This window comes from Triplophysa dalaica, chromosome 11 (assembly GCF_015846415.1).
Source record: "Triplophysa dalaica isolate WHDGS20190420 chromosome 11, ASM1584641v1, whole genome shotgun sequence".
Taxonomy (NCBI): Eukaryota; Metazoa; Chordata; class Actinopteri; order Cypriniformes; family Nemacheilidae; genus Triplophysa; species Triplophysa dalaica.
This window is the reverse complement of record NC_079552.1, coordinates 20,516,347-20,528,598: the sequence shown is the minus strand read 5'-3', so window position 1 is coordinate 20,528,598 and position 12,252 is coordinate 20,516,347. Positions and strand designations below refer to the sequence as shown.

At 36.5% G+C, this 12,252-nt stretch overlaps 1 protein-coding gene across 2 annotated transcripts; it reads left to right on the top strand.

Moving 5' to 3' along the window:
* The first annotated feature begins 3,806 nt into the window (after positions 1 to 3,806).
* prokr1b (prokineticin receptor 1b) lies at positions 3,807 to 11,493 on the top strand. Of its 2 annotated transcripts, none has more exons than XM_056761402.1 (3): positions 3,807 to 3,833; positions 8,208 to 8,804; positions 10,776 to 11,493. In XM_056761402.1, the coding sequence occupies exons 2-3, from the start codon at positions 8,332 to 8,334 to the stop codon at positions 11,491 to 11,493; spliced, it is 1,191 nt and encodes a 396-aa protein (XP_056617380.1). In that variant the 5' UTR covers positions 3,807 to 3,833; positions 8,208 to 8,331. The 2 variants fall into 2 exon arrangements, with proteins under 2 accessions (XP_056617380.1, XP_056617379.1); XM_056761401.1 differs by lacking the exon at positions 3,807 to 3,833 and adding an exon at positions 6,377 to 6,490.
* Positions 11,494 to 12,252: the final 759 nt, after the last annotated feature.

Here is a 12,252-nt window from a genome sequence, read left to right as displayed (position 1 = left end):
AATATGTGACTAAAACTAAACAAGGTAAAGAACCAAAGAAAGCTTACCGATACGAATACACAAAAGATAGAGCACCCATAAAACACAATGCCTTATTTTGTCAATCCAGCAGTGACTAGTAAATGTGTTTTATTCATTTATTGATTTTATAATTAAGAAGTTGAGTAATTTCACCAATAATTATAATATAGCGTGTTCAATGATATAGTCTCACTGTAGACTGTTGACATTCTCCAAGCAATGTAGTAATGTGCATTAACATTGAATGTGTGGCGACAGGTGTGCATTTTAGTTTCATCCCATTAAAATTCGGAGTGAACACCATTGCTTATTAGAAGCTGTTGGGGACTAATAAGCTCACGGCGGTCTGTGATGTGTCTGGCACTCTGTGGGCTCAGTGGCCTTGCTCAGGTGAAACTGAAGGGTTAATCATCTCCATCACTGCTTTGAGGGTCTGACTAGAGATGATTCTCCCCTCTGCCATAATGAATTATTATCATCACACTGGAGCAGCCTCAAGTGACTGCTCAAAGCCAAGGCTGGCAGAACTGCCCTTTCTGTTACTTTAAAGGGAAGAGTCTGCTTTTCAAATGCACATGCTCTCCTTTGACATTGTTAGAGACGTCAATCACCGGAAGCAAAGGAGAGGAGAGTGAAAAGAACTGTAATACTGGGTGTCTATTTATTCAACCCCAACAGAGAGATCAATGGGATTTGTGTCATTTAGAATTGACAATCCACAATGCTGAATTTTCTTGTGTCTACTGCAGTTAGTTTTCACAGTGATGTGCAGAACTTTGCAGAAATGTGACAGCTGACAGACAGCGTTTTTCAAACAGAGTGAATAAACACATTCAGGCTGCATGAATCTCTTGCAGCACACCCACAGGGCAACAGCGCTGCAAAAGACTGCAATAATGTCTATTTTCTGTGTGTGTGTACCGTAACCAAGAGGAATTATTAATTTCTTGGTATCTTAACTTGAAAATAGTTACAGTATTTCTACTGTATTTGATGGCTTGTGATTTCTCTTGGCCTTGTTGAATGCAAATGTGTTCAAGCATCATTTCAGATTTCTGAATTCACTATTTATATTTAGGTAAAATTACTGTTCTTGTTTCATTCTGCAAACTACTAATTATTATTTTTACCAAATGTCAAAATAAAAATATTGTTTCTATTTGCATTTATTTGAAGAAAATGAGACCTGGAGAAACAGGTGAAAATAACAGAAAAGATGCTCTGTACTGACTTCAAATTCGGCAAAAAGTTCATAATCACTTTTAGGCAATACAACACTTTGTACATTTTTTATGTGATAACCCGGATTTTTATCATCACCACTCCTGAGGTTTGATTTTGTTGAAATTTAACACTGGACTAGAAAGACTACAATACATCTATATATTAAATGAAAATTTGGAATGGTCTTTAAATTTTTCTAGCAGCTGTAAATATTTATTAGTACATTGGTAACTGTATGTGGAGAAAAATATAATTGCACCATAATATAAGATATTATTACAAAACAAAACAAGCATTTTATCATCAAACCATTTTACATCAAATTGGTCAAAAACATACTAAAGTTTATAGTGGCTGGGACCATGAGTTACAAAACCTACTGCTTAGTATTCTTGAGTTCGACTATAGAAAATCAAATAAGAAGTTCACAGTATCTTTCTTAACTTTCATGACCACATCACCCCTCATAGATATGACCTATTTGATAACTACCTTAAAGAAACCTTACAATGTTTGGTGCTTTAAAATGGAATGTTATACACTCACCTAAAGGATTATTAGGAACACCTGTTCAATTTCTCATTAATGCATTGATGGTGGTGGTGTAATGGTCTGGGGATGTTTTCTTGGCACACTTTAGGCCCCTTAGTGCCAATTGGGCATAAATGCCACGGCCTACCTGAGCATTGTTTCTGACCATGTCCATCCCTTTTTGACCACCATGTACCCATCCTCTGATGGCTACTTCCAGCAGGATAATACACCATGTCACAAAGCTTGAATCATTTCAAATTGGTTTCTTGAACATGACAATGAGTTCACTGTATTAAAATGGCCCCCACAGTCACCAGATCTCAACCCAATAGAGCATCTTTGGGATGTGGTGGAACGGAAGCTTTGTGCATCCCACAAATCTCCATCAACTGCATGATGCTATCCTATCAATATGGGCCAACACTTCTAAAGAATGCTTTCAGCACCTTGTTGAATCAATGCCACGTAGAATTAAGGCAGTTCTGAAGGCGAAAGGGGGTCAAACACAGTATTAGTATGGTGTTCCTAATAATCCTTGTATATTTTCATAAAACTGATTTTATATTCTGTGTCTGATGTTTGTGCATGATGCCAAAAATAAAAGCCAACCGCTGCAATGTCATAAACGTCTTGAAATACCCAAGATGGGAAGAATTGTGGTTTTGTCTGCACATTACTTTGACTTGATGTTGGATCACAAGCTGTTTTCAAAGAATCCTAACATCAGAAATGAACTGCAGCGGATCCATCAGTCTCATCCTTTCTCAGCCTTTCGTTCTCATTTGTTCTGTGTAGCTCATTGTCCTCTGATGCCGCTGATCTGTGATCTGACCTTGTAAATGTAATGCCTGCTGACATTTAACCACTCACCTAACTGGGAACGACACTCCAATTTAGGTCATGCAGTTTTCTACCTCAATCCACACGACTGCAACTAACTCCAATCCACAACTTTTTTTCGAATAAAAGACATAGTTTTTCACGCAATAACAAGACCTTGATAAAATATGATATTCCTCAATTTTCTTACACTGCACCTTTGCAGCTTTCTGTTTTTTTACTGGTGCAAATAAATTATTTAACATGTATTGAGCATTAACCGCAAACCATGTATCCTTTCCCAGTAGATATTAGCTGACGGCCTAAGGTGGAGGAGGTACTGTTGTTTTTATTCTTTTGGGCATAGACACTAGAGCTCTTTATTAAATGAGATGGATTAGGCGCCGTCATAAAGGTGCTATGCACTCAAATGTCTTGCATTTGTAAATTATAAAATCAACAGAATTTGTCTAACATGGTCTCAAATGGGGTTGATAGAAAGAGATTTCAGGCCTCTGTTTGAAAGCAACGATAAAAGAATGATGCTGATGATGTACGCAGATCAATCCCTCCGTCTTGCTGGTCTCTACACAGTTCTGATATATTGTAGCATCTCAAAAATTTAAGCTGATGTTTCATTGATAAGGCAGTTCCACACAAATGCTTTAAGATTCTTCCTCCAAAAAAAGGACATCAAAAATCGTTATTTGTTCAGTTTAGTTTAAATGTCTTCTGAATGGGTTGGGTTGAATTGTCTGCTTTTATTTAAAATTGTATTGACTTCCCCAGTCTAGGAGGTTTTGTGTAGAAATTGCAGGAGTTGTCTTGTTCCACACCATCGAGAGCATCTTTAAACTTAAAAAGGAGATATCCATTAGATGAATCACTATTTTTTGTTATTTAGACTGCGATACCAAGCTCAACCACCAGATGTCAATGTACCATACGGTTTCTTTAAATGCAACCAAACCTACAGGACCCATTCAACAAATTGTTAATTTAATAAAATGAACATACAACAAACTTCAACAAGTCGCTAATTTAATATGATTATTATACAGTAAAACAATAATAAAAGTAAAATAAAATATAAATAGTTATATAATTAGACACAATTTTCAGGGCCATAGAGAAGCATTATAAAATCCGAAGCTCTCGTCGGTTTGACGGTCTTAATGCTATACGAATGGTAAAATTATGTGCCTGGGGTAGCCTACTTGTTACACTGATTCCAGGTATCCTCGGGAATAATTTTGTTTATTCCATTTGCTAAACCTAAACAAGACAAAATTGGGCGCAGTAACCTGTTTCAACCTCAATCCTAAAGAAAACGGTTGGAATACTCTAATTAATTTACTATTTTTACTGTGCTCCAACGAGTCCATGCTAACATACAAACCTTAATAGATAACGGTTCTCACGTCATGTTCATTGCAGGTCAAAACAAAGGTCTACATGTCAATGCATCTCCATATTACTGGTAAAATGTAAATTAATTGAATCTTACCCTGCGGCACATTTACAGCACTATCTGCCTGGCCGGGGGGGCTGCTTTAGAATTCATACTTGTATTAAATGTGTCTCATGTACAGCTGCTTTGTAACAATGAAAATTGTAAAAAGCGCTATATAAATAAAGTTGAGTTGAGTTGAGTTGAGTATACTTTCATTTGCGATCATGGTGGCCGGCTTCTCCCAATTGCATAGTGATCTGTATACTATCGCTTCCAAATTAATCTTATTATCTATCATATTTATTGTGAAAAAAATTATATATTCCTCCATGATGTATAAAAGTCCCACTAGAATGCCCCCCTACAAGAGTGTGTGCAAAATGTGTGAAAAAGTCTCTTGGGAAAAGGCTTTCAGACAGACAGCTCTCTCATTGTAAGACATAAACGAACTCAGTGTTTTTGTCTAAGCTAGCAACAGTATTTAAGGGGGCGGGCTTAGCAATAGGTCAATTAAGGGTGTGTTCACATATGCCATGTTTGGTTTGATTAAAATGAACTCTGGTGGGATTGCGACTGTAAGTGTGAACACTGCCACCTGAACCGTGGTGGGCACCAAACAAATGGCCGCAGACCGTCTGCCAAATGAACCAAAAACATGAAGTGATAACAATATATGATACGGAATAAAGGAGTGTTTTATTAGATCTGTGCATGCACATGTTACAGTGGAATTCCTTCCACTATTTTGACTGCATTAAACACTTGATGAGGTCCTCGTGAATTACCAGCTTGCTAAAAATACCCTTATATGCACGGACATACACTTAGAATGTAACCCATGACACACCATATATTTGAATGACCAGTCGAGCTCCTGTAGGCGTGCAATGAGTGGAACTTAAGCCTGAGCACATAACACATCATTGCATTATTCTTGTATATCAGTTTACTGATATACTATAAGTTATATAAGTTTGTGTTGTTTACCTCATGTATGTCCGTGGCTATACACCGATTGCCAACTAAACACAGACATTTGACTCAGTTTCACTCACCGTGTGCGGTTCATGACCGGCATCTTTTAGCGCTGGGACTATCAGACATCTATTAGTATCAATCAATCTCCAAATCCAGCGTCATATCCACCATTTATATAACATTCATCACCCGTATGCAGTGAACAAACAAACACAGCTGAAAATCTGTATTACGAATGAAGCACATTGATGGGCTTGCTCTGTCTCTCACTCTCGCTGATAGACGTGTGGGCATGCTCTTTCCCCCTGCTCTCGCTGGTAGACGTGTGGGTGTGCTCTTTCTCCCGCTGGCAGAATTTCATGTTCGAAAAGTAAAAACATTCCCGAAAAGTAAACTAACCTTGTATCGAGCACAGAAATACTACGTCAAACGTCCAACTCGTTTTTGTGACAAGTTCATCATGTCAAGCATGAGAAGCCAGCACATTTAATATTGCAAATGAGTCAGAATACATGAAACAGTGTTAAGCCCCCCCTTTAATGACTGGCTCGTTTTACTGAAAATAGCCTCATGAAACGCTGCATTCCCTCCCCAATTCATAGTATTGCAGTTGCACATCTTGTTAATATCTATTATCGGGATGACACTGCACATTTGACCACAAAACATTATCTGAGAGTGGTGTTCTATTTTTTATTTTTAGAATAATTAAATTAAATCATATGTTAAATCATTAAATCAGTCCCATCTGACATATCTGTTACATATAACATTTCTGACAGTCCTATCAACTGTCAGACAGAGGTGTTTAAGACAGTGGCTGTTGTTAATTTTGGTCCATTATACTGTAAGATTTCCCACAGTGCTTCATGGCAAACAGTAGATATTAATGTCAATTTTTTTCAGCTGAATCCACAAATAAGATTTACAGTCACACATTAGCCTGTTTGCTTGATAATCTTCAAAGCTCACTTGAGTTAATTTCAAGTCTAAATCTTTGTCTGATATTATGACAGAGGTGCAAGCAAGTCCTACTATGCATAATCTATATTTTATATATTGTCTATAGTGTCCAAATGTAATTATTTGATGTTTTAAAAAAAATGATACAGATATGTGAAACATAGAAAAGCCCAAATTATCCATTAATTAATCGGACTCTTCATGTTCCACATATCAATTTAATATTTAATAAGTGGAGTATGCTATTCATGAGATTTATAGCAACACTTGAAAGATTGCGAGAGTGCGTCATCTTCTGAACATGTGGGTGTCATCTGTGCTCGAGCACGAAACACGTCAATGTTCAGAGTTTAACATCTGCCACAAGAGGGAGAGAGAGCTGATACGAACTCAGCAGCTAATCTTCGTGTACGTCTGTACTACATGTAATGCTATACAGAAATATAAGAGAAATCAGAAAAACGACTATGGCAGGAATAACGGATGTTTTTAAAATCGGTAAGTTTATGCACAGCATATACTAGATGAAAAAAAAGATCCTTTTGACCTGGGTTAAATACGTGGTATATGAAAATAAATTTAAAATACAGGGTAACTGAGATGCATCGGGTTTTCAGTTGCTCATTCTAAAAAACTCTTACATTTGCTCTATTTTCATTTAAAGTGTCTGTCATTTATCTACTTATTTTTCTTTAGTAACAATTGATAAAGTACTGAAGCAGACGGAATCGTAGTTTTTACATTTCAAGAACAAATATCTATCCTAGATATTTAATATAATCCTTATTTGTTTCGTTTATGCGTAAGATTAAGTGTTCTTGTTTTAGTTAGATATTTATTTGAAGCATGTATAGGTAGCCTATTCTATCGCCTACTTAAGCATACTAATGTTTAAATTATTCTGTAATGCAATATAGTTATTGGTAAATCATCTTGAATAATTGTATCTACAGATATTACACATTTAATTGCATCAGTCGTTGTACGTTAGAAAAATAAAATGCTTGATAATTGTGCATCAAATTTCATCGTTCATCCTAACGGATCGAATTCCAGTGGTGTAACAACCCATATTATTATAATGTATGCTCTTTCAGTGAACACCCTTATTATGATTTACAAGGTGTGTTATACAAATCGTATTTAAACATTATTATTGTGATGCCTTTTGGGAAGCAAAACAAACCAACACATTTTTCTAATGTCACTATATTTCTACTGGTAAAATCATCATTAAACAATTTTTTACATTAGTCCAATCTCCAACAACATGCATGCTGTTTGAACAACAAAAGTAATGCATTTTCACATAACACAGCAGCAGACACTAAATAACACGTAGACCGAGTAATTAAATAAGACGTCATTTCTGATAAGAAATAAGAAAATTGTCATTGACAGAGTGTGTCTGATTCACAGAGGATATTCACTCTGAAAGCTAAATGCAGCTTTTTTACAGAGCTGCCATATCTTCTCACTGATTCAGGATGCTTTTCTTTTAATAGAACAATATAACCACCAAACACCATTAATAAATGGATAAGTGATATTAGGATTAAAGCTTTCATAATATTTAACATCATCGGTTGTACTCTAAAACTGTTAAAGGAGGAATTAATAATTTTCTTCATTTCAATATACTATACATTCTACTGTTCAACAACTTTGTTACAACATGTGCAGTAGATGTTAAAACATTTCTGTGTTTGTTGCTGTGTGAAGATGCCTGGTTGAATGAAAACTTAACCAATGATATGACTTTATATCCAATCGATGGAAAATCCTCAAGGTCTCCGTGAAACCTGTTTGAAATCTGTCATTAATTTCCAGGATGGCAGTAGCAGCAAAGAGATTCAGATTTAAACAAAAAATAAATGAGGTCATATTTTCTCAGGGATTTTATTTCATTACAACATTTGCATTCATTACACTTGCAGCAATACAAAACAATGCGCTGCACACAAAGTTATAGAAGTAACTTTTTTCCCCAAAGAACCTTTTGGCCAACTGGTCTTAAGATAACTATTTATATTGTTTACCTTTCATTACCTTCCAGTCTTTGTATTGGAGGGTTTTTGGGTATTAAAGTTTCTTTAGAGAACCATATGCCTGACAAAAAAACTCTACGGAAACTTTATTTCAAAGAGTGTACTTGTTATGAAATAATATCAATGATGTTGTGCACTTGTGTTTACGTTTTCTATTTCATGTTCAGTTTGTGACCTGCTTACTCTCATGGGACATGAAATCTCATTCGTTTTTACAAGACGTTCACCTGAGCAAGCCCGGATCATGACCTGTAACAGCTAGAGAAAGACTCAGAAGACATCTTTTCTGAAATGGAGAACACAAACATCACTCACTTGGCAGCTGTCTTTGTGAACCCTCATAATCGAGTGCCCATTCTTGATGTGCATGACTCTCTAGACGCAGACTTCTATGACATGGACTATGGCGTTCCTGCTGATGAGATGCCTGACACCACACAGGGGTTGGCATATTTCGTTGGCACCATTGTCATAGGAGTGGTCCTCATCTGTATCATGCTAGTGTGTGGCTTTGGCAACTTCCTGTTTATCGCCACTCTGGCCCGGTACAAAAAACTCAGGAACCTTACTAATTTACTCATCGCTAACCTGGCCATCTCCGACTTCATCGTGGCTGTGGTCTGCTGCCCTTTCCTGGTGGATTACTATGTAGTCAAACAGCTCTCCTGGGATCATGGGAAGGTGTTGTGTGCCTCTGTCAACTACCTCAGGACCATGTCTCTGTATGTGTCTACAAACGCCTTACTGGCCATCGCTGTTGACAGGTTGGTTTGCTTTGGAAAATCTTTCATGTTAGCAGTACACGGTGCTAAAGAGACAGACAGCCGGAGTCTGTTCTCTGCTGTCACATATTAACTGGGCAAAATATTGTGTTTTTCCACATTCATGCATTATGCATCATGGTCGACAAACAGACCACTTCAAATATTGCACCAAAATGTGTATATACTCTTTAACAGAGCTTTACAGTTAATGACTTATTACACTGGTATCCATAATCTTACATGGAGAACAAATCACTTATTTATACAGAGCTGTACTTCATACAGGCAATTAATATTCATAATGCAATAATGAAAAATCCTTTAAACAAGAAAGAGACATTTGTGACCTAAATTTATAAAACTTTATTTTTGTGAGAGGATGGTGCTACAGTGCCCCTGATTAACAACTTCAAAAGGCAATTTTCTCAATATAAGATTTTTTGACCCTCAGATTCTTTAAACAGTTGTATCTCCACCAGATATTGTACTATCCTAACATCATTAGAAATCTTAATTATTCAGCTTCCCAGTGATGTAAAAAATTCAATTAAAAAATTGACCCACAAGACGGCCTTGGTCGCATTTGAGGTGTACTGTAAAGGTTTTGCTACATCCATGTTATTAAACATGCAAAAATGTAATTTTAACAGTGGCCTACAGTTGTTTCTAAAAATATTTACATTTAGTAATATTAAAAACTAGAAAAACACTTTCCCATCAGGTAATATATTTTATTAAATTGTCTGTTTTATGGCTTACATACTTAAGAAACATTTTGCATAAATATAGTGTGTGTTGTTTATCGGCTTTCTACAACACCTCAAAACAGCGCATTCAGAATTTATAGTAAGTAAAACAGTTTAATAAAGTAAATCTCCAAACACCATGTGTAAAATGCAGTGTTAATGGTGACATATGGAAGACTGTTTGGAATACTTCATTAATATTATCAGTGAATTTGAACCCAGACAAGGAATTTTTCTCAGGAATGTTTTAAGGTGACCTCAATAAGGGAGGTCAATGAAATTAGCTTTTGATTTAAACATTTTGTGAGTTATTTTTATTTTAAAGGTCATCTTTAGAGAATGTTTTACTACTCTTTTTACAATCCTTTTATTCAAACAGAAGTTAAAATGTCTTGAAATCAGTAGCATAATATATTTTTAATCGAAATAGCTTTAGTAGTTCCCCAGACACTTTATGGACACGGCCCCATTACAACAGTCCAGAATTTGTTTGAACTTCCTCACATTCTTTTTTCAAATTTGTGATAAGAGCCTCAAGCAGATTAAAAATGCCTTGAGGTTCCTGTCAACTGTAATGACTGTAGTGCATTTAAGGGATTCTTCACACAAAAATTAAACATTTACTCACAGACATATTCTCTCCCCCCATTGACTCCCGTAGTAGGAAAGATCAAATGGTAGTCAAAAGTGCCCCAGAACTGTTTGCTGTCCTTCATTCTTCAAAATATCTTCTTTTGTGTTCAACAGAACAAAGCAAATGATAAGGTAATTTTTCCTGCTATGGGAGTCAATGGGGGTCGAGATCTGTTTGGTTATAAGCATGTATTTCTCTGTGTACATCAGAACAAAGACATTTATTTGAAACCTATCGAAGGGTAGCAAAAGATGACAGATTGTAATTTTTGGGTGAAGTTTCCCTTTAATTCAAGGATTAAAAGTTATAGGACATTTCTGATCTAAGGGACAAATATAATTAGATCAGCACTTAAATGAAGGACATACAAGTAAGAAATAGTGTTGTTCTGGGATATTGTTAATACCATTGTGTGTAAATGAAATGCAGACAGAATGACTCATCTTCCTTAAAAAAGATGCATTCTATGTAATTATAGTAACTGAGAAATTTTTACTGAACACACATTGTGCCACAAAAGCAAAAATTGTACAGAGATGTCTATTGAAAAATGACCATGACACATCTAATCTAGTCATATGTTGTGTTTAGGTATATGGCCATCGTTCATCCGTTGAGGCCCAGAATGAAGTACCAGACGGCATACTTCCTCATAACCGGTGTATGGATCGTTCCAGTGCTCATTTCCATACCCTCTGCTTACTTTGCCTCTGCGACCAAGGTTCCTAACGGAGCCAACCACAGCAAAACCTTCTGCGCCCAGATTTGGACTGTGGACCAACAGCTATATTACCGTTCCTATTTCTTGTTCATCTTTGCCGTAGAGTTTGTCGGCCCGGTGCTCACAATGGCCTTGTGCTACGTGCAAATCTCCAGGGAACTCTGGTTCAAGAGCGTTCCAGGTTTCCAGACGGAGCAGATCCGCAAGCGGCTACGTTGTCGCAGGAAGACGGTCATGGTTCTCATCGGAATTCTGACGGCTTACATCCTCTGCTGGGCTCCGTACTACGGCTACACAATCTTGCGTGATTTTCACCCAACGCTCATCTCCAGAGAGAAGAACTCTCTGGTGGCTTTCTACATCATCGAGTGCATCGCCATGAGCAACAGTATGATCAACACTTTCTGCTTCGTCAGTGTGAAGAACAACACTGTGAAGTATTTCAAGAGGATCGTCCTCCTACGATGGAAGTCCACCTACACGTCCAGAAAGACTGTGGATGAGACAGACATAAACCCCAATCTTAGTGAATGTAAAAAGGGAGTTGAACTGAGCGGATTTCATGTCACCCACATTACAGATGATTAAAGACCGCTGCATGTACGGGTTATGAAGGATGCATTGTTATGTGGACCGAAGGATCTAATATTCTTAAAAGCAACCTGTAAATGTGTGTGTTATCAACCATATCTAACAATGCTGACTTCAGTGTGCTGTGTTGTTTTTCTTGCTTCTCCTCATATGCATTCATTCATATTTTCTTCATATTATTATTTCCCATTCTACTTTATTTTCGATGTCTTCACAAGCTGAATCTGTTTCTGGTCAGACGAAATCAGACTGAGTATTGATTCGTAAATAGGATTATTTAATTAAACGCGTTATTAATTTTTTCTATTATCCCCTTGTCTCTCTATTTGCCTTGTGCTTAAGTCACAAGAAAGTGGACTTTGAATAACATAAATAGTCATTTTCCTGACTGGATCTAAATCTTGGATCTTAAGGATTTAAGAAGATACAAATTCTGTGTTTAATGTCGTGGTTTATCCTCTGAAATGCCATATCCATACCTTGTTCGAAAGCGTTTTTTGGTTTTGGGTTATGTTTTTGGTACATTCTTTGGCACAAAATTAGGTAATTTTCAATCTGTTTATGGAAGAATTACATGAAAAAATATATAACACATGATCCAAACCAGCCAGATGAGAACTGTAGCTTTGAAGGAATAAATCTTTGAGATCTTAACGACGAGGGTATGCAGATATGTATTATACAAAGATGTTATTTGAAGCTTCATCATTTACATGATTGCAAAAGGGATTGTACAATAAAAATATTATTTGTATT

Bases quoted from the DNA above. Each gene is read 5' to 3' on its own strand.
- prokr1b (XM_056761402.1), top strand. From the start codon at position 8,332: ATGGAGAACACAAACATCACTCACTTGGCAGCTGTCTTTGTGAACCCT. The intron at 8,805-10,775 runs GTTGGTTTGCTT...TGTTGTGTTTAG, and splicing joins CTGGCCATCGCTGTTGACAG to GTATATGGCCATCGTTCATC.